Source organism: Drosophila hydei, unplaced genomic scaffold (genome assembly GCF_003285905.1).
Source record: "Drosophila hydei strain 15085-1641.00,03,60 unplaced genomic scaffold, DhydRS2 tig00000211-arrow-pilon, whole genome shotgun sequence".
NCBI classification, from domain to species: Eukaryota; Metazoa; Arthropoda; class Insecta; order Diptera; family Drosophilidae; genus Drosophila; species Drosophila hydei.
Genome location: NW_022045685.1, coordinates 2064127 through 2087406, shown reverse-complemented (window position 1 = coordinate 2087406; position 23280 = coordinate 2064127). Strand labels below are relative to the sequence as shown.

Genomic DNA, 23280 nt, shown 5'->3' with positions numbered 1-23280 from the left:
TCTATTTTACGCATAGCTTCTGATTTAATGTAAGTTTACTTTTTTGGCCAAAAGCTTTTCGCTCTTTAAAACCGTTGCTTAATTTTCAACCAATTTCCATGCTCAAATAACTGTTTCTCGCTTGTTGCAAAGGACATTGAAGAAGTGCGCGCTGCGATACAGCACACACACGCACACACACACTCATGCACTTACACACACTCACACACACGCATTGGAGCAGAGTGTGGAGTGACACAAATACGAGACGACAGATGCCACTTAGAGGGCCGGGAGGGCGGTGCTGAGTGGGTGGGCGGGAGGCCACGGGTCGGTGCTGCACAGTGCCTACCCAAGTTGGCAGCCATGTCAACACTTATCTTTATGAGTTTCCGCTTTCTGTAAAGTCATTGACATGTATTCCTCCTGCCGACTGCTGCATACTTACAGGCGCTCCGCGATGCCAAAAATAAACGCACAGCTGCCGCACGAGGTGATATAGCAAGAGCGATAGAAAGCAAGATAAAGAGAAAGATAGAGCGAGAGGGAGCGCGAGGAAGATAAGGAGAGAGAGAGACAAGCACAGAGCAGGGCAGAGTAGCGAACAAGTGGGGGCGAGCGAGAGACATCAACAGTCAAGCAGCTCGTAATATTTGCGCGTGTTTATTTGCTTCTTCTGTATGTGCATGTGTGTGTGCGTGTGTAAGTTGCCTACTTTTCGGCATCATTTGAAAATCTCATAGCCTGATTCGCTAGATGCTGTTTGAGAGCCCATTGCAAGCAATTGCGTGTCATGGGGCCGCACCAGATGGAGCCCCAAACTACATGAATACAGCTGAAGGCGCGGAAGACGCTGAGAAAAGCGCGCCTTCCAATCGTCCGCGACATTGAACCAAATTGTTGAAATCGCTGATGCGCCTTTGGGCGTTAAATGTCATAAATTACATTTCGAATAGCATAAAAACGGCAAAAAGTCAATAGAACGGACCACATGAGCTGAGTCGAAGCAGAAGCGCCATCATTGCCGTTGAATCCACTCAAATGCGTAAGATGACGAAAGCTAAAGCAGAAAATGGAGAAAACTATGTCTATCGAACTATGATCGATATATGAGATCGATTGAAGAGTTTTACTTTTCAAATTGCTTACTTTTGAGGCAAAAAAGTCAGCGTCTAAGAATCAGGGAATTTAAAATACTTTTCTTGACTAACTTAATATATATTTTATATAAACGTATAGCTTTTCAATGTTAGTTTTCGTTAATCATAAATTTAAGCCTCTGGCTGAGTGGTTCAAGCGCTTTAAAACCCCTTTGATAGCTCTGCTACTAGTTATAAACAGTCTGTAGTTGACAATAATACACTTGAGTGCTATAGAGACACATCCAGGCGCACACCCACACACTCACTTGCATTATAATATGCCATTTGGGGCGGGGCAGCAATGTCCGTGGCAGAACCGTAATTGCTGCCACAAAAATAATGCGTATGGTAAAGTTTTTGGCAGCAGCTTTAAGGGCAACAGCTTGAACAGCGCCTCGTGCTTTTCACTTTTATTATCCTTTATGTGCGATTTCACACCTTCAATTGCACACCCATAACCAGAGCGAGAGCCACAAAGAGAGAGTAAGAGTGGGAGAGGAGAGTGTGCGGAAAAAGATGCCACACGTAGCAGCAAATCAAAATCTTGAATTTATTCCACATACGAAGCGCATGAATTTCAAATTACTGTGGGAACAGCGCACAAAACAGAACCAGTACCAGTCCGTTGGTGTGTGTGTGTGTGAGTGTGTGGTTGTGTGGGTGTGTGTTTGCTTGAATAGGAGGGTGTGTTACGTAGTAGTCGACACGATTGTCCAAAGCCTGCCCAAAGACGTGTGAACACTGACACGGCATACACACACACACACACACACACTCACGCACACTCAGGCAGACACAGAGTAGCACTGACTGACTGACTGACTGACTGTTCCCACTCTACCCCTCTCTCTTTCTCTTTCTCGCTCTCAGAGTATCACACTTTCTCTGTCTGCTTCTTATTGCTAGCGCCATTCTCTTGTTTATTTCCATTTCCATTGCCATTCACACTGCTGCTTGACTGGCAGGCGAAACGTGTGCAACACGTTACATGTGGCAGATAGAGACAGAGAGGGGGAGAGGGAGAGAAAGCAAGAGCGTGAGCGAGTTGGTGTGTGTGAAAGAAAGCGGACATAGCTCTAATGACTGCGCTGTGGCTGTATCTTAACATTTTTAAACCTTTTTTCATATGCCTTTTGGTATTATTTGGCACTTTTTGTTGCCTACGAGAGGTAGCCAAGCATGCTGAAACTGTGTGGCATGTGGCATGTGGCATGTGGCACGGCAAAGCGGCTCATTTGAAATTCATGCGGCCACTCACTGGGTGCATAAAGCAATCAAATCAACCACAAACACACACGAGTTGCTGTTGCCGTTGCCATTGCTGCTGCTGCTGCTGCTGCTGCTGCTGTCGTTTGGGGCAGCGTCGCAGTTCAGGTTTTTAGCAGCTCTTTTGGTTTCATACACGTTTCACTCGTGTAAATAATAAATAAGCTTAGCATACTTTGCGCCGCACGCCGAACGTGCTAAGGCCGACATTGGCGGCATAAAAACGCCGACTATCGATTCCAACAACAACAACAATAGCAGCAACAGCAGCAGCAGCAGCAGCAGCAGCAGGAGAAGCAGGCGGAGCAACCAACACCAGTTGTGGTCGCTGGCAGGCAGCAATCGCTACCGAAATCCCATCAAACCGAAAGCGAAAGCTGCCACTTGTGTGCTGCAACCCTTTTATTATTATTTTGCTCTCCTTTATTTGCGTTCTTTTTTGTTTTATTCCTAAGCAGGCCAGCCATGATTTATGCATTAAGCAACGGCCAGGCGCAGGCAAGACTCTACCACATTTGCATGTCAAATCAGCGCCGAGCCTGAGCCGCAGCCTGCCCAGCAGCAGGCCGACCCCTTGAGTCGCTCCGAGCACGCGTAGGTGCGAGCATTTACTGAGATTTGCATTTAAGATGGAGCTAATGCGACGAATTGATCTGCTCCGGATCAGTCAAATGGATATTTGCATGGGCGCGAAATACTTTAATGTTTTATCCAAACGGGTTAGGTTTGCAAAATATATATTATAGTTTGTTACTTTATATTTGTATCTATCAACAAACTGAAAATACTTTGTAAACGTTGACGATTCATAGTAAATTGTAGCCAAACTTAAGACATCGAGATATCGATAGATATGGATAGTAAATCGATAAATCTTAAATGGGTATTAATCTATAAATAACTAAATTTCTGTGAGCAATCGATAGTTATCAATAAAATTATCGATTAAATTATTTTTGGGAAGTCGACAGCTGCGTTTTCAGTTCAACAATTTCTAAGCAGAACTTTTTCCAATCCAATCTCTCTTTCTCTCTGTCTCTCTCTATACCCTCCCCTCTCTCTATGCTGCCCCAGCTAAACCAATTAGTAGTGCAATTAATGGAGTGCAATCTGTATAAAATAAAAACAGAGAGAAGCAAATAGCATAATGCGAAATCCTGGAGAGAAAAATCAAAGCAGCGCATAAAAGTATGCAATGGAAAATAAAATTGTGAATGGAACGGGGGGCTGCGACTCGAAAACTGCAGGAGTCGGGAGATTGAGCTGCAATTGAACAGGGTATGGCAGAGCGGTGGGGGCTGACGACTGCTGTGCCAACAGCAATTTGTCTTTTCATTAATTATTTAGCTAGCAAAGCAAAGCAAAGCCGAGCAATGCGAGACAGGAAGCGAGGCGAAGAGCCGCCGCAAATGTAGGCGAAAAATGCCAAAGAGTCGGAGCTGGGGGGGCGCGTGGCGCTGGCGTTCGTGCTTGCTAGAATATTGACAGTTAATTAATTGAATCTGTTCAACGTGTTGCAGCAACACAAGCAGCAGCAGCGGCAGCATCATCAGTGCCACTGGCATTGGGTGTGGCATGAGCCAAAGTTTAAAGTACAATTGTGCAAAAAGTTGTGCACTTAATTGTCTGGGCCAACGGAAATGCTGGCAACTAGTTACAAACTCTGGTCAAGTTGCGCGCTGCAAGTGGCAAGTGGCAAGTTGCAAGTTGCAAGTTGCAAGTTGCAAGTTGCAACTAGCGCATAAAGTCATTAAAGTTTCAATTCGATTTGAACTTCCACTGGCGCCCTATCTCAGCTGCCGCTAATGCTAACAAATTAATACGCTTGCAACTGCTGATGCCCCAAAAATTGAGAAGAAAAACACAAATAAAATAAACAAGCGAAAAATGGTTGCCTGGCGCTCCACATATGTGGCATTTATGCCGCTGATTAGTGGCAAACGCTGCGTTCAGCAAAAAAAAAATCAATGCGGGCTGCCGCAACGACTTGCCGCACTGCCTGCCACTTGTTATCAGTCAGCAGCACGCGCGGCTGACATTTTATGCCCTTCGGCTGCCCCTGCAGCCGTTTAGATACAGCGCAAATGTGTGTTTTCATATAAATATATATGTGTGTGTGTGTGTGTGTGGGTGTGTGTGTGTGTCACCACTTGTATATGTATTTGTGCATAGCACAAATGGTAGCCTACTTTTTGGCATTTGAATACGCATTTTATTGGGCCATTCAAACGGTTTGTCAAATTGACAGCAGCAGGGGCAGCAGCGGCAGCAGCAGCTTCCCTTCGACTGCTTTAATATTTTCCTATTTAGGTATTTCTTGACTTTTTACAGCTCAATTTGTTGCAGCTTATTGTGCTTGACTCAAGAGCATAAGCCTTAACTAATGAGCTGAACTTCAAGCCAGCATCGACCTCTTGAGTCTGCACTTATTTATTTCTTATTCTATTCAATTTTTTTATATAATATTCAGCGATCCATAGGCTGTTGCCTTTGTCTGTTGTTGTTCGTTGCGAGTTTAAATGCGTGCTGTAGCGATCTCTGGCTCGCGATGTAGCGCTGCGTTGCACCCAAGCCAAGCTTCAATATATTTTTTAATACCAAATATATTATATATATATATATTATTTAATATTTTATAATATATATTTATATTTTAAATATATAAAAAATCAGTTTCTGGAAATTGTAATATATTATTTAATATTTTTATATTTTCGATTTGGTATGCCTAGCAGACATCTTAAGAACTAAATTTAACATACGCATATGTAAATATGCCTATAGAAACATATTGATTGTTAGCAATGCTCGATCTTCTAGCTTCTTCTCGCATCTAATCCATTTATAGTTGAGATTTGCGCTTTTTGTATGGCGAATAAAAATTAACTTTGAATTATTTTGTGATTGCATTTATGCGTCGGTCAAAGTTCGCGCTCTTCTGTTGGGGCTGCGGCACGTGGTTGGCACCCTCCATTAATTTGCAGCTGCGTTGCCAACATACAACACATATTAAGCTAACTGTGAGGCGGGGCTGTCGTACACTTACGACTTAGCCGGTGTCGGCAGCGTTGCCCATGCCCAGGGCTGATTGGTCACGTGCCTGGCGCACGGGGCTGGGCTTCAATTCGTTGTGATTGCTTTGTATCGATTACAAAATGCATTACAACATTGCCACATGATAAATAACATCGAATGGGCGGTTCAAGGTGGGTGTAGGCCGAGACGGAGCTGGGGGCGAGCACAAGCGTGTCGCTATGCTTCAAATTAATGGAAACAATGAGCATCACGTTAGCTATACAAACTTCAAATGCGTGCTCCACATATTTCAATTCTCCCCGATAAAAAATATTGATTAAATTTGTGCAACAAAAAACCATCCATCACAACTCTCAAATTGATAGCTATGGAAAATATCCTTGCATGCATTGTAAGGAAATTGCCTTGGAATCATCATCTTTGTTCAAGCTTCTTGCCAAACACTCTTAAGGTAATAGCTCCCAATCGATAATCAATAATTGTTTGCAAATAATCTTTTTAATTGGCTCCTTCTACCTCTCTCCATCTCACCAACGACTTCTTTTTCTTTTTTTCTCTCTCTCTTGGACTAAATCTCACTCGTTAACTCTCTCTCTCTCCATATCAATCTCTCCCTGTCTCTCTCTCCCTCTCCCTCCATCTCAGTCTCTGCCACTCTCTCCCAACCTCTCTCTACTAACCTCTCTCTATTTTTTCAGTGTGACCATATGCTATTATTCTCAAGCTAATATTTGTCTATTCAGCCTATACAAGTTTATTTCCCGTATCCATATTTTTCCTACCTTGCTTTCAATCTCTTACTTCTTCATTCTCTCTCTCTCTTTCTCTCTTGCTCTTCTCTTGCTGCTGACTGCTCAGTGTGGCCGTCTGCCATTACTGTCTATTTGACTTTTTAAAAGTTTTCTTACTTTTGTCTTAAAACATTTCGCTTTCGCATTGCCTCTTACTCTTTCTTACCCATCCATCCCCCCTTTCTCTCTCTCTCTCTATCTCTCTCTCGCTCGCTCCCTCTGTTGGCTGAAAGTCATTTAAGTTCGCCATTTGCTCAGTGTGACCATGTGCTATTAATAACAAATGAAACTGCCGCCAGGCTAATGCACAGCACTTTGCTAACTTGTCCACAGCGCAATTCTTGTTGTTGTTGCAATGCTTGTTGTTGTTGTTGCCATTAAGCCACACGTGCCATTGTTGTTTGCCATTATTGCTGCTGCCATTGCCGTTGCCGTTGCCTTTGCCGTTGCCATGACACAAAAATAAAATGCAATGACGTGATTATTATACAATTTGTATCAATTTACTTTTGATATGGCGCGCACAGTTACAATAGCTGCGCCACAGCCATTTGCCTCACAGTGTCCCTTTTATTCGAATTGTTGTTTATTTATGCATATCACTTAATGCATGCAACTCTTGCCCCATGGGCTAATCCGCAATGCCTCAAAACGCCGCCCTTAAGTTGGCTTTATTACAAATGGGAATTATTATTGATATAAGTGGTTCGAGTGTGCCTGTGTGTGTGAGTGTGTGTTTGTGCTTTGCCAACAGCTGAAACAACATGGAACAAGTTGTACAAACTCCTGGGAGACGCTGCGCGAGGGGTTGGCGGGCAAACTCGCTTAAGACATTGCCGCAACGTGCCGAAAGTTTTTTGATGCTTGGACAAGCGCCTGTCACACGCATCCTCCAGCCACCCCAGCATCACACACAAACAGCCAGTCAGTGTCACTTGTGTTTCTTAAGTTTATTAAAGAGGCATAAAAGTGTCATTGGCGGTTAATGGTAGGCGATTAGTTGCATTAAGTTGACCAGCGCCAACCCCACCACAACCACAACGACAACGACAGCACCACACTCCCACTTGACTTCTCTCCCTCTCCCCCAGTCCATCTCGGACTAACATCCCCTTGAAGTGAGTGCGTAATTGAATAGCAAACGCAGCTACAACAACTATCTCATATCAATTTAGTGCCCAGGGATATTGCCTGTCTTTGTAGTTGACAATCAATCAGTTAATGGAAGGTCAAAGCAATCGATTGCCGACTGCAAATTAAGTTACTACCTATGCGAAACTAAACTTAAATTGATATTGAAATGCTCTTGGCTAATGATAATGTATTAAAGAAGCTCTAGGAAACCTGGAGTAATTCAAGAGTATTTTAAGATACGTCTCCTGTCTTATCGAACTCTTAACAATAGACTCTTTAATTAGTTTAGCAATTGTAAAATCCCCTGATTCCGAATGTCTTGAGCATAGTCTAAGCAGCTGTTCGGTATATGCATCAAGTAGTTATCGTATGAAGTCGAAAGTAGATAGCAAATCCGAGTGCAGACTTCGGCTATAAGTATAAATGTGTATTGCCAGGCAAGACCCGTAGCTGGAAGCTCAACGCGAGGCGACGTGGAAAAACTTATTGAAAAGTCATAAGAGCCATAAAATACGAAAATGTCTTTGGCAGGCGCAAGGCTGCCACAAAAGGGCTCTGCGTGTGTGTGCGGGGTTGGGGGGAGGGGTAGGCGTGGCAAAAGCTTTAACTTGTCGCTAAAGCCGCATAAAATAAATACAGCGAGTGGCGAAAGGGTAGGAAGCTGGAGGAGCAGGAAGGTCTAGCAAATGGGATAACCTGAAACACATTATGCCAATGCGATAAACCCGCAAGCAACGAAATTGTTTTTGGCTTCATCTTCGCCTGCTCGTGCCGCTGCTGCTGCTGCTGCCTTTGCTTTTGTAAATCATTTAACACGCTCTCGATTTTTATTTTAATGGCGTTGCCGGAAAGTTTTTAATGGCTAACGCAGCGGCAACAACTACAAGCAGCAGCAACAATAACATTAACAACAACAACAAAAGCTTCTGGTTTCGGGCCCTCGTATTATGGCCATCGATAATATGCGCAGCGTTTGGCTAAGTGGCAGGCATCGTAGCATCAAAGTCCTTTTATGGCATGCCACAGCACTCTCAAGATGTTGCCAACTCCCATTGGGAGCGATATATGTAGAAGTGGCTGCTCGTGCCACCCTGTGCCTGTGTGTGTGTGTGAGTGAGGTTGTGTATTGAATTATTTTCTGGCAAATATTTATTGCTCAGCATAATTTGGCAATCTTTGATGCATGCAAATTTTTGAAATACAATTAGAAATCTCTTGGAAGCCAGTGCAAAGTTAGCGAATGCCAAACAAAAGGGAATTGAAAAAAGCATATGACTAGTATTTATCTATAAGGAAAGCAGCGAGCAGCCTATATTTAGTTTGCTGCATAGATTGGAAAAATAAAAAAAGGATATACAAAAGAAGCCCAAATATAGAAGAAACAAGGCTTATAAAACGGATATGCATGATTAGAGATATGAGAGATATGAATATATATACCCATAAGCATATATAAAAATCGTTAACAGTTTCGAAGCAAGCAGGCATAAATTAAAGCGATTCAAGAGTTAAACTAATTTTAGCTTGTTTGCCTGCTGCTCTCTCTCTCTCTCTCCTCTTAGTGCTGTCTCTGTCTCTGACAGACTTTACACTCTCTCATCTCGTTCGCTCCCTCTCTGATGCCTTTCAGCTTGCATATGTGATATGCACAGGCGTCAAATGTTAGCGGCGATGTCAGCAGCAAAAGTCCTGCAGGATGCTTGCCGTGCGCCCCAGTGAAAAGCTCATCAAATCACAATGCAACACACACTTTGTACATTATGTGTGTCTGTGTGTGTGTGCGTGTGTGTGTTAATGATAATCATGAATATTATGCTGCTTGTTTGGTGTGTATTTTGGGCCCCGGGCAAACAGTTTGCCTGTTTGGCCAACAAAATGTTAATATGCTGAGCCAGCGTCCCGAAAGCCAAACCAAACCAAAGCAAAGCAAAGCAGGCGCATTGTTTAAATATTTGATTAGCTTTAGCTTCAGCTTTTGCCAGCCGTTGTCCTTAGTACACACTTCCATTTCACTTTTTCTACCGCATTCCGTTCAAGTCTTTTGTGCGCAATAAAATCAACTTAATTAAAGTTAAACAAGCAGCTAATCAAATTTTTATTAGATAGTCTTGGCCAACACCCTTCGGCGCCAGACAGTTAACTAAACGTGGCGTAATTTCATTTTAAAAATGCATGCTCATGTCTCTCTCTCTCTCTCTCTCTCTCTCTCTCTCTCTCTCTCTCTCTCTCTCTGTGTGTGTGTGTGTGTGTGTTGTGGCTAACATGCAACTTTGTGCTGCTCCTCGTTAGGGCGCTGACAAAGTCTGAGATGCTAGCGATGCATGTGTTTGTTGTGGCTTTTGTTTGTTTTGCTCATTTGTTGTTTTATTTTTCAACTCATTGAGCCTGTGATACCCTGTATATTTAAATAACAGTTTATTTGGTAGAGTGCAGTAACTGTAATAGCACTTACTACGTAATACTAACTGGCTTCTAGTAAGCTTTCAAGGACATTATGCTTTATGTACGCATGTACGAATTACAGGGTAACGTTGAGTTGAGCACTTTCTTCAGTCTTTTGTGTTAAATGAAATATAATGCTTGTTGCATAAAAAGTATTGTGCTGAAGCTTTGTTTGACTTTCTTTTTTTTATCAGTTGTTCCACAGCTTAACTGAGTATAACAGGTGACAACTGCTCGCTGGCGCCGTGTAGCCACCAGGCACGCCACATGGTCGGCGTGCGTGTCTCAAAATCATCCACATTGTAGTGCTCGAGCTCCTCGTCGCAGCTCCAGCTGCCGATTATGTTGGGCCGCTCGGCCAGGCTGGCGTTGGAGCTGAGATTGTGGGAGCTGCTGTTGTGCGGCTGTGCGGTGATTGTGAGCTCCTTCAGCTGCAGCTCCTGGCACTGATGTTGGCTGCTCGTTGGCAAGGTGCTGGCCGAGCAGCAGTAGCAGCAGCAGCGACACATCTAAGTGAGAGAAAGAGTCAAGATTCAGGGAGAGGCAACAAGTGGCAGCAGATTTTAAAGGGACTAGCAAAAGCTCAGCTGAGCTTGGAGTGAGAGGAAGGGAGTGAAGACAAGGGATTAGAATATGAAGATTTGAAACTCACATAAACAAAATATGACCAGCAGCAGTTAAGTCATAAGGACTAGACCAAATCCAATATGAGATCGATTCAGCTTCTGAAGAGTGCGGCTCGGAGAGCTGCGCTGTGTGTGCGGCAGACTGTGGCCAGTGTGAGCTGCGGCTGTTGCAATGGCAACGCTTTATATAGAGACAGACAGAGGCGACTAAATAAGCTCGATTTAAAGGCAAAACTCTCAAATTTCCTATAAACCAAAAAAAGAAACAAATTCTTTACAATTTATTTGCTTTTGCTAGAATTACGCGCTCGACAACTGTTCAGCCAGACAAAGTGTGTGAGAACGACGCAAATTGTAACTAAATACAGTTTCGATTATTCATAATCAGCAGCTGCGACAAACTCGTTTATGCAAAATGCAAAATATTTTATGAAATAATTGAGCGGATTATTATAAAATCACTTGAAATATGTGTATATATTGCTATATGCCAGTATAAATTATAATTATTATAATTAAGCTTAATACTACGGCCATTCAATCAGAAGCGAGTAATGCGGTTGCTGCTGCTGCGGCTGCGGCTGATTATCATTCATCATGATGTATGCATAATGTGGCTTATATGAGAGGCATTCTGGAGTAGGGGGAATTGACATATTGTATTACCAATTTGCAGATGCAAATGCGCTCACAGCCGACTGATGTCTAAAGTTTCACGCACAAACTGCTGCTAAATGGCCAAAAGGTTAGCGGGGCATGTGGCATTGGGTCGTATTGGGTATGGGCACCAAATTTGGCCGCTTTGTGTAATTCAAGTCCAGTTCAAAGTCAACTTTGAACCAGGAGTATTGATTTACGGCCATTTTGTTGTTGCCTTTGCTCTTGATTGATTTGGCCAAACACCTGACTAGAGTCAGCTTTCAGCTTGCAGCTGGGCTAAAAGGCAAAATAATGTGCGCCATTGCCCAGGTCCACATCCGTAAAGATTTCAATTTCGTCCTTAATGGCCACGCCCGAATAGCGCTCACCGCTGGCGCCTTTCGCAGGAGACGCCGGCGGCGGCGACGGCGGCGTCAGCTGTGGCAACAAGTGACTGGAATGCACATCCGCACAGATGCTAATCTCCTCGAGGTGGGCTGGTGAATGTGAGCCACGTAAGGCAACGGCTGCCGGCATCTGTTGATCCAGCTGTGTGGGCCGCAGGGCCAGTAGCGCCGGTTCCAGCTCCAGCTCCAGCTCCAGCTTCAGATTGTGCTTCTGCTTTGGCTGCAGCACCTGTGGCTTTACCGATGCCGCCGGCGTCAGCTCCAGCTCAGACTCCAACTCCAATTCCAACTGCAGCTCCAACCCCGGCTCCGGCTCCGGCTGCTCGACTTTGCTGTGGCTAGACGACTGCTGTTCGAGCTGATCGGCAAAGGTTTGCTCATCGTCGTCCTGATGCTGCTTGAAGCAGTAGGCAAACAAGAAGCAATCGGCCAAGAAGCGCATTGCTCGACTGCCCGCCCACAACTGGCCGGTGGACGGGCGCCGGCGGCCAAGTGTCGCAGTTATATAGAGTGCGGCCCCCGGCCAGTTGCTGTTGCTGTTGCTGTTGCTTAATTGAAATGCAAATTGATTTTTCAGTTTCAGTTTCGGCACAGGTCTGTCAGCTGTTTGCTTATCGATTGATGACAGGTCGCAGCAGCTGCTTCTTGCAATTTTTTTTTGTTTTTTTTTAAATACATTTTCCTTCGACTTAGCACAGTTTCCCTCTCATTTTTGCTTTTTTCTGCAGTTTCAATTTCAATTAGCTGGGGCGGGCACAGTCAAATACAATTTACACTTTTCGTTGTCTACTTTTGTGCGCCACGCCCTCCCCACCCCCCAAACTTGGACCCTAATGAGTTTTGTAATTATGCAAAGTTGAACATAATTAGAACAGCGGCTCAAACACAAAATTACTCGAGATGAAATTCAAAACGAAATGAATGAATAAAAGCATACGCAATGGGGAGCTGGGCCCCACAAATATCCCCCAGCTACGCATCCTGCCAGCTGCTCGTAAACAATACGTTGATAAACGTTGCCAACAATCGCTAACTGCGCTACCCAACGGCGAGTTGCTCTACTGCGTCAAGCTGTTTGCTACACAGCAGCGGAGCCTGCTGGCACACGTACAGTAGTCATTGGCATATGCGCAATTTATATAAATCATGCATTGAAATAAGGAGCAAATATGTGCTTTGATTGCAGTCTTAAGACTTGTGTTTATGGATATTCATGAGGGCAGATTCGAACTCAGTTCTGTTGCTGCAAATTGCAATTACAGTAGTCATTGGCTAATACACAATTGATATAAATAGCTTGAAATGAAGAGCAAATATATATTTTGTTTATTTTAAGACTTTAAAACTTATGTTCATGTATATTCATGTGAGCGTATTCGAACTGAGTTCGCTCTTCTGCGTGCTACACAGCAAACAAACACTTGTAAATACAGTAGTCATTGAAAAATATACCACTCATACAAATAGTGAATATGTGCATTTGTTTGAAGAGAAATTATGTGCCTTGATTGTTGTGTGCGGATTTGAACCATTTACCTGTTTCTACTCTGCTGTTTGCTATATCAAATTGAAGCCTGCTTCGATCCACTCAAACCCTTCGCCCATCTTACAGCTGAAAGTAAACGCCTACACTCGAACCAACTGCCTATTCTAAGCTTGCTCAGGCATATTTTGTAGAAATATTTAGTTTTTTTTTTTAATATAAAATTAGTTCTCTGTGAGGCACTATTTTTGTTTCTGTTAAAATTTCATAAATTGTTGTTTTCATTCCAGCATCAAGGCATCCATAAAATTTAACAATTATCAATTGAAACAAAGCATATTTATTTCATTTGAAACTCAATTAATTTCATAGCAAAATATTTCGTCAGGAATGCTAAAGATATGAAAACAATTAAAAAGGGAAATATGCTTTTGGCTTGCTCTGCTGGCAATGCCAGTTAAGAGATAGAGAATTGTGGTTTGCTGGTGTGAGTTTGGCAAATTTAAGCTTCATGCTGTGAACTTGTATGCCCTGTCAGCAAGCTAAGAGGGCATATAAATTGTTTGAGTTGTCTAACTGAATTCATATTTAACATTTTGCAAGTTCAAGTAGAAGTTGGAGCTATCAGCTGCAGCTCTGTAGTTGCTGCTGCGCTGTGAGCGCGCATTAAGCAGTCGACTATAGCCGTTCGAAGCTTTTATTTGTTAGCTATATGCGTTTTTTCTGCTCCTTTTTTTGGGTTGTGGCCGGGCAAACTAGAAAAATATCAATGTCATTTACAGGCCTTGGGCTAAATTGGGGGTTGCTGCTGTCAGTTGTGCGTGTGGTTTCGCTTAGTGTTCCTGTTGTTGTTGTTGTTGTTGTTGTTGTTGCTGTTATGTAATGTTAGATGTATGTTTGGTGTATTTTGTGCGTGTGCTTCTTTTTCTGCTGCTGCTGCTGGGGCACATCATTGCGGTTACACTCGGGTTGCCTGGCGATTTGCCACTGTGCAGTCTATGTTGAGGATTTGGTTGCTGTTGTTGCTGCTGCCCAATTTGTTGTTGTTGCTTGTTTATTTGGCTTTGGTCTCGTGGCTGTCAAACCAAGCGCATAACCGCAGAGCGACGCACAGCAGCCACCCCGAATAGACCGTTGTTGCACGTTTGCCGGTTGCCACGCAGCTATTTTCAATTTGTGTTGCATAAGTTCGAGCAGCGCCCAGCTAAAATGGAAGCTGCTGCAAATCTCATTTACTCACTTCTATTTTTTCTTTTTGTATTTACGTATTTTTTTTTGTTGTGCGGCTTCTTCTGCGGGCATAGAAAATCCGTTTGGCCCGAAACGAGCTTCAACCCCGAATTGAGAACCCATCCGCTTTCATTTCTGTTTTCTGTGTCCTCTTTTTTTGTGCTGCGAATGGTTTCTGTGGCTGCTTTGCCTGCGCGTCTGCTGCTGCTGTGGTCATGCCCACTTGATGCGTATTTAATTAACGTTAATTGAAATTGATTTATGTATGCAGTGTGCGTACGCTGGCCCCGCTCCGCCTTCATCCTGCCTGGGCATTACCCTGTTTGTTGGGCAATCGAAAAATATGCTGCGTGAAATTTGCGGCAAGTTGTTCGATGTCAACATCGCATCGACCTCGCTCCCAAATATTTGCTGCATATTGAAGCATGAAAAATTTGCGGCTTCATTAAATTAGAAAATTTTCAAGTTTGCTAATTGATAAATTCGTTTTGACGCTGCTTTGATGAAAGGTAAAAGAACTTTTTGACAAATGAGCCAATGGCTGCGGCTTGTAGCTCAGTCATTGACCGTGGTAGGCGGGCCAGGTTGAGGTCTGAGTTGCAATGGGAAGAGGCAGCGAGTGGGAGTTTAACAGAGTGGCTGCCAGTTAAGTCAAGATAGGTAAATATGCTTACATTTCTTATTCAAACTTATATAAGAAATCCTTGCTTAAGCTACACAAATTAACCAAAGATCTGGGCCAACATTTGCTGCTGGAATTAAGCACAAGTCATGTGCTTATCAAAAGAAAGCGCCCAGCTCGTGCGGGCAGGTTATCAGATTTTTGATGTTTTCTGATGTAAAAACTAATCAAATCAACGCGCGGCTGCTCGAGCCGGGCTTACGGGCACATAAAATTAACGAGCAGCGCCTGGAAATGTGCAATGCGTTTGCGCAATTTCCACATCATTAAGTTTTTTTGTGGGGCCAAGAGCGAGGAGAAAAGAAGCGCAGCAACGCAATTGCAGAAGCAGAAGCAGAAATAAAAGAAGAAGAAAAAGCTAACAAACCAATTCGTGTGCCGAACATTAAAAGAGCTCAGCGAAACACATGTGAAAGCGGCGGCTGCTGCTGTGGTTGCTCTTGCCATTGTTGTTTTTGGCTTTTATGTTGATTTAATTAGAAAACGCAGCAGGCGCAACTTTTCTTGGAATCTCTTTTATGGCATAATTTTAGGCGCAACGAAATCGAAGCAGTCCCAGTCCCAGCCAGACTGTTAGACAATAAAAAGCGACGCAGAGCATAACGAGCGGCACCTGCACCACCCGGCGCACCACACTGGAGTCTCGTAAATTAGGAAATGGTATTTTATGCGTGCACAAATAAATGTGTGTGCCACACACACGCACACAACACCAAATGTTTTCCCAGCTACTTTTCCCAATAAAATCACTCATACGACCTGTTAACCGGATATCACACATACGCACATATATATATGGCCATTTATGTGCTTGTATTTTGACTGCTTTTACTAATGCTTTATCTTGCTTTCTCTGCCTTTCTTCTTACAGGTGAGTCGTTGTTGATTTCTGCTCGGCAAATTGCAAATGCTTCTGGCACTGTACTGAAGCTGAAATTGGAAAATTTGTGAGTAGCTTTAAATGATCTGCAGTTGCTCGAGCTCCACACATAAAAATAGTAGTGCGACTGAGCTCTAAATATTGGGCAAACCAATTTAATATTAAACACTTTGTTTTGAAAGCAATTTGCAGGGTATTCCCTATTTGCTAATTTTGTTGTTAATTTAAATGTTATTTGTGATTATGTTCAGTTTAGGGCTTGAGAAAGAAAAAGTTATTAAATTTAATTGTTCATAAAAATAATCGTGTCTACTAAGCAGGTAGAAAAAACTATTTAGCATTAGTCTAAATATTATGTTTTACATATAATTTGAGCTAGTTGTAAATTCATTATATATGCATATATATAATATTTACTATGCTTAGACTAGAGTTAGTTGAAAATTGAGTCTGTTTTTTATATCACTTTAATTTTAAAGTTACTAAATATATAAATATGCCTAAAAGTTTATTCTCTTTGACTGATGAAGAGTTCAGACCCTCTCACATAAAGCGGATTTTTAATCAAAGTAAGACTCTTGGATTAAGCAATTAAAACAAATATGGGCCATTTCAATATGGGCCAATATGGGCCATAACAAAACAAAAAAAAAAAGAAACAAAAGTAGCAAGAGTTAGCAGCAAATATTGAAAGCTGCCAGCTGCCTTTGGGCTTATGCGTTTATGAATTATAATATATAGTAAATATAATATAATCATATCAAATATATTCAGCTTAAACCTTTCCAAATATTAAGTTGAAGTCAGTCAAGACGCTGTTAAAGCTTTAGTCTATTCACAGCAAATCTGCAAAATGCTTGCAGAAATCCTTTATTAAATACAATTTTTTTACAATTAATTTTACAAAGGCAAAATTTTTTTTTTTCTTGAAATTTCAATTATAATCGCATAGGCTATAATCAGTTGAACTGAAACTGAGCTTTAAGCAAACATTGTACAGCTGATTTCGCCGATCAAAGAACCATTTCAATCATTAGCCAAGTTAGTGGAACTAGAAAAACTAACAACAAAATTATTTCCTGTTCGTTGATCTCTCAGCGTTGTTTGTTTGTTTTCTAATTCCGGCAACAATGAAACGTTGTCTAGAAATTTTCCTAATTATGCGTTACCTGCACGTGCACAATGGCTGCGAGTAGGGAGACAACAGATTTGCAAATGTTTAGCCCCGCCCACACAGCCAGCCAAGTCAATGGGCCACAAAAACGACGAAACAATAGCGCTAAAATGTCGAGTGCTGGCAAAAAAGCGAATGCGCTATGTAAATTTTGTGTGCTGACAACAAAACCCCAAAAAGCTTAGCAGCCAGTGCTGCAAAGCGAGCGATTCTCGCTCAACACACACACAGCTATACACCTATACACACACACACACACACACTCAACGTTTCTGTGATTAACAATTACAAAACAGCAGCAGCAAAAACAGAAACAGAAACCTCAGAAGCGTTTACCGTATCCAAAAAGCAGCAAACAATACGCAGGCGACTGCCATTGTGTGGGGGCGGGCGTTAGATTGCAGGGGGCTGTTCATGGGATGGGGCGGCGTCCGCTACGTGCGTTGCCATAAGCAATTTAGCTAATTTTCTACAACGACTAACGCAAAATAATCGAAGCGTAAGATAACAAAAACAGTTGAGCGCGCTGTTGTTGCTGTTGTTCGGGGCGATGCTGCTGCCACGCCCCCTACCATCGACTAACGCTGACTGAGTAGGAGGGGGAAAATAAAATAAAACAAAACAAAGGCAGCAGCAAAATCATTGGTCATGCCTCGACGAAAAGTTTTAGCCAGCGTTGCCATCCTCGTGGCCAGATTTTTGTATTTGTTACGTGGGATTTGTTATGCGGTTGTTATTTCTGCCACATGCCACATGCCCCATGGCCCCCTTGGCAATGGCCATTTGCATTGTCGAATCACAGTTAATATATATGTGTGTTTGTATTATTTTTCAATGACTGCTCAAAAACCAACTGATTTCCCGTGCACTGAAAACAATTAGTGTTTCCCAGCAATTCTGGCTCTCCTCTATAGATCCCAATGTATTCGGTTTCGAGTCTTAGCCGAACTTCATAAATTCCTATTTACGCTCTCAGTTGTTGTTTGTTTTTCGTGTTTGTGTTGGCCAGTGCATAAACATAACAATAAATGTAATGTTTTGTAGTCTAGTGTAAGCGTAGTTTCTAATAATCATCATCATAATCATCATAAGAGCCATAGCATGGGATTTACAGCAGTTTGGCAGCTCCTTCGCCCGCTCTGCCCAAGTCCTCTTTAATAATCGTTGCTTTTTATGCCACTGGCTTTGGCTGCCCGTTGCTGTAGGTGGCTGCAACGCGTGTCTGTCGAATAGAGCAGCTAAAATGAATTTTGCCTGGGCTACACTGATTCCTGCACCACCAGAATCGTAGCGCCGACCCCACAGCCAGCCACTCCGTGTGGCAAATGCCATTTGATTGAATTTTAAATAATGCCTCAAGACGTTTGCCAACTGGAACGAGTTAAGCCGACTGCTCTGCTCTGCTCTGCTCTGCCGATGCTCTCAATTCCACATATTCTTTCTCTCTCTATCTCTCATCTATTTGCTTTATTGAAAATGGAAATTAAGAGCCATATGAAAGGGCAGAAGTCTTGAAGTGTTTCAGCTCAGCTTCTTTTATGATTTCTTGCTCTTTCACCTGTTTAGGTAGAGCTTGTTTCAGTCTTGTCGCGTAACGTGAAATAACTTGTATTTAATATTTCAAAAGAGAAGTCTAACACGCCTATGATCAAAGCTAAGAAAATGGCCCTTAGCACACTTGGTAATTAGGCTCAAATCTTTTCAATATTTACACTTTTCATAATGCATTATATATCAATGATGCTCCCATACATATATCTCCATATACGATGACAGTCATTGTAGCTCTTGCTCATCGTTGGCTTTTTCTGTACACGTGCGCTGTCCTTGCTGGCCGGACATTAAACAGCAGTCCTTACCTAGTCCTGGACTGTAAACGTGTGTGTAAGTGAATTAAATAAATTTCGTAGCAAATTCCGTTGGCAAGACAAATGCGCTTATTGACTTGAAACGGCCGCGCATAAATTTTCCAGCTGCTACTTTGGCTTTGTCCCCAGCCAACGTGTCCGACAGACATCCTTTTCACAAAGCTCGAGTCCAGCTGTCTGTGTATAAATTAACTGCAACTTCAACTGTCTCACGCGACCCCCACTTGACTCTCCCTTTCTCTGTCTCTCTCTCTACCTTTGTGCCGGCTCAGCGGGAAGGTGTGACAAATGTTCAGGTCCAAAGATTTGCAGCTCCGACTGCCTGACAGTTGTCTGGCAGCGACTTGAGCCAAGACCTGGGCCAGTACATGCTGCCCAGGCACTTAAATTGATTGCAGTGCATTAGCCTCATGCAGCTGAAAAGAGTAAACGAAAACATAGCATACGTATTATCCACTGATTAGCTCTTCAAGTACCAGCAGCCACGAGGCTAACAGTTGGATAAACATCATGTAATAACTTTGACTATTCAGAGCTGACAGCTCTGCCAAGCAGTTCAGCTGTTTGACAGCTCTACTTACAATATCTATGCTGGAAAAAGATCCTACAAGAACAGATAATTTTTATTTGAATTTAGTTTTTAATAAATCCATTCCTTCAATAGCTAAAGCTCAACATCAAATTTGTATAAACGAAACGCATTCATTGTCGCTGTTTCTCTCTCTCTCTCTCTCTGTCTCTCTGTCTTGCTCACTCACTCTTTTTTGTCCACGTATAGCTTTGATAGCATTTCATTTCCCAGTCCGCGCTGGGAATCACGCAGCTAACTCCATCACGTTCGTTAGCTTATCCTTCTGCACGCGCCGCCTTAGCTCCTAGCAGTCTCCTACCCTCTGTCGCCCTCGCCCTCGCTCTTTGTCTGATATCTCATAATTGCATAGGCGAGTTAGTACTCATTAAAAGCGTTAATCGCTGCGCTGCTCTGTCGTTTCGATTACGCTTTTATGTGTTTGCATTTGGAGGACTTTACTTTTAATTCGGTGCGAGCAAAGCGAGCAGGCACAGACGCCATTCGGGGCACAAACCGATTTGCATAAATTTACGCGCAATGATAGCCTCGCCGCCTACTCCTGGCTCACTCCTCCTTTAATCCTGTAGACCCTCGCGCTCTGTCACTTTCGGCGTGATGAAACGCTGTCGTCGCTGGTCTGCAAAAGCCACGGGCGCTGTCCAAGGCATCGACGTCGCTGACAATGACACGCGGTCGTGGCATGTCAATGGGTTGAGCGTGACTAGAGCATACCCTGCAAGCATGAAGGTAAATGTTTGCCTTTGTTGTCCCCAGCTACCTGGAGAGCTTACACATTTATTAAAGAAACTATAGGCACACTAAGACGATTGTTATATCTCGATAGCTTCATAGCCAATGCTCAGAACTTTACAACTTTTCGTGGCTTTGAGCTAGGGTATAGAAGGACACTTAATTAAAAATTTTATTACGCAAATTTTGCCCTTTGTGTCGATAATTTTATGCTTATCATCGACGCCGAGCTGCTGGCGGCTTCTAATTTGCAACATCAGCTCTGGGCTGGGCCAATGTCGCTGTGGCAAAAGGTGTTGCAAATACGCACAGCGCATACAAAGACAAAAACGCTGCTAACAGCCATCGGACCCAGCCTCCCGCCCACGCACCCACGCACCCACACGCCCGCTCCGCAGCCCGTGGGCAAATACATAAAAACGGAAATTAAAAAGGAAGCCAACGCAGCAAACTCACGACACGGCCAGCGATTACTTGTGCTGCTGCTCCTGGCAGTTGGCGACTTGGGCTTGGACTTGGACTGCGACATCTTCTTCTCGCTGGACGACTCGGCTTTGCTTTAGTGTGTGCCACGAGCAGTGTCCGTGTCGCTGTCGCTGCTCCTATTCCCCAGCGCCTGGCTCGAACGGAAGTTTTCGCTTAATATGCAGGAAATTTCATTAAAGCTGCTACAACTCAACCAGCAGTGCTAGGGTTAGAGCACACGAAGGTGGCGCACGTCGAAGCTTTGTCACTTGATCGCCATTATTTTGATGCTCATCAATTTGGCTCTTGGCATAACCAATTAGCTGCTAAGGTCCCCTGCTTAGACTATTGAGCGCACGTCAAAGTAATAAAGCTTAAGCAAACAGCTGTGTACTAGTTAACAGTTATACTGCATATTACGTAGTTACTTACGTTACGTCATCGCTTACGAAACTAGTTTGAAAATAAATGTGTTTTTTTTATGCACAGAAATTGAATTGCTTAAGAAATTGCAAACATTTTTAATAAGCTGGTCATAAAACAAAACGTAATGCATTACGTTACGTAAGACCTAACGTTTAGCTTGTCCAAGTTTTTGCTGTAAATGCTGACAGATTGCAACACTCAACATTGTTTGCTTTCGCCTTACAACATAAGACGACATGCCACAGTGAGTAGCAAACGAACACGTATTGCACGTAACATGTAACGTAACGTGACAGCTTATGACAAATCCAACAAGCACACACACACACATCGTTATTGCCATAATTGATATGCTGACTGGACGCACAGGAGGCTGGAGGCAGAAGTGCTGCCCACTTGCGAGATGATGCTAACTAATAGGCCTATCACAAGCAAAGCTGTCTGGCAGCAACAATTGCCTCAATGAGTCGCTGCCACAATCAATTGGACAGCTGGGCAGCCATGTGGCTGGCAGCTGGCAGCTGGCAGTTGGCAGCTGGCCAAAAATGAGTTTCAATCATGAGAACGACACAATAACCGGCAAAACAGTATAGGCCACACGTCAACGCTTACGCCCACCGACTGCAGGGAGCAGCTGATGGCAGCTGAAGACATAAAAAATTTAAGCAATGCGGCATTTTACACCTTTGGCCAAGGACAACACCTCAGCCAGAAGCTTGAGGCTCCGAGGCTGAGGCAGTTTTGAGCTGCCAGCAGTTCGCCGTTTGCCGTTCGCAGTTCGCAGTTGCCAACTCTGGCCATCAGTGTGGCAATCAAAAGCAATGATTGTTGCACATAAAACGAAACGGTTATGTTTATCTGGCTTGCGCCCAAAGGCCGCTTACAGCAGCAGCCGACAACCGGCAAGCGGCCCTCGCAGCCCCGCAGCCCCGCAGCCCCCGCAGCCCCTTCAACCCCCGTCCAGCCCACAAGTTTCGGGCAGCCTAAGTAAAAGAAATGGGGGCGCGAAGTAAATATTTAATGGCAATATAGCTTTCACCCCGCCACCTGCTCGGTGCGTAGCTAATGGACTCCAGCGCTGTAAACTGTTACTGTTCTTTTTATTTTTCTGCTTCTTGAACTTCTCCTTCTTCTTCTTGTTGTTGTTCTTGTTCTTTTGCTGTGCTTACATTTTGAACAAGTGCAAATGCCTTCGTTTCCTTTTTTTTTATTTTTGCTTTTCTGTTTTCATGGCATTTCATTTTATTTAATTTCAGCTTTATTATGATTATATTTTCTTAGCCGAATAGCTTAATATAATGGCGGCTCGGGCGAAAGCCGTGCGCCTGAACCTGAACCGCTCCTGGGCTAGTTAGAAATGCGGCAGCAGCCGCGCAAAGCGCAGCAAACAAAAGCCAAAGCAAATGGCATGAAAATTGAAAATGAAACGTAACACGCCGCAATTCCGGAAACAAATGGATGCCAATGCCAAAGATGGGCAACTGAAGCTCCGAGCGTCACATTCCCCTCGCTCGACTCTATACCCTCCGCGTGTAAATTTTCGCAAGCTGCAACGGAGGCAACAAAAACTGACTGAAAAATAAAAAAAACAAAACGAAAAAAACGTGCAGACATGTGCTGTGGCAGTAAACGATAGTTCTTTTGAGAAGCGAGCGCACGGCGCACGGCGCACAGCCCACTGAGATGGGGCTCAATTGAACATTGGCAAACGCTTACGCAACGTTTTGTTTGAGCAGCAGCGTTGCGCGCGGGCGGCACGAGACAAATGGCTGCACTCGGGTGGCAGCTGCCTGACAGGTGCACCAGCCAACGCCCACCCGCCCTCAACTGCAAGTCACTGGCCCCCAACCGCAGTCGCAGTTGCCCAGCTTGAAACTGAACTATTTTCTCTTCTTTTTTGCCAGATGCAAATGAACCTGAAATGCAAGATGGGGCAAGCAACGCTGTGGCATAAAAAAGCAAACAGTTATCATGAGATACCCTGTGAAGCAATATCCAGCTAGTATATAGTCCTATCACTATTATTTTTATAAATTTCAACTATAAACTTTCTTTTTGTGAACATTGCTCAGTCATGGCTTTCGAAAAACTTTCTTCTTTATTCACTTGATTTTGTTAAGAGAAACTGCGTGATTCACACTTTATCAGAGAGCAATATAAACATATATAGCACTATATTGTATGAATTCTTAAGTAATTATGTTCATGAAATGCCGCTGCTAATCAAGTTTGCAATAAATTATATATACTCAGAATCTGTTTAAAATGCAATATAGCAGACCTTTACTC

The 23280-nt window shown here is 43.3% G+C and overlaps 2 protein-coding genes across 10 annotated transcripts in view; one reads left to right on the top strand and one right to left on the bottom strand.

Moving 5' to 3' along the window:
- LOC111601957 (uncharacterized protein CG43867) overlaps positions 1–23280 on the top strand; it is a 125912-nt gene that overhangs the window by 56221 nt on the left and 46411 nt on the right. The window lies entirely within an intron of this gene.
- LOC111601959 lies at positions 9553–10559 on the bottom strand. Its single transcript, XM_023318833.2, has 2 exons — positions 10443–10559; positions 9553–10299 (listed from the first exon to the last, which is right to left on the bottom strand). The coding sequence occupies exon 2, from the start codon at positions 10297–10299 to the stop codon at positions 9997–9999; it is 303 nt and encodes a 100-aa protein (XP_023174601.2). The 5' UTR covers positions 10443–10559; the 3' UTR covers positions 9553–9996.

Coding starts and splice junctions, on each gene's coding strand:
- LOC111601959 (XM_023318833.2), bottom strand. CDS start 10,299: ATGTGTCGCTGCTGCTGCTACTGCTGCTCGGCCAGCACCTTGCCAACG.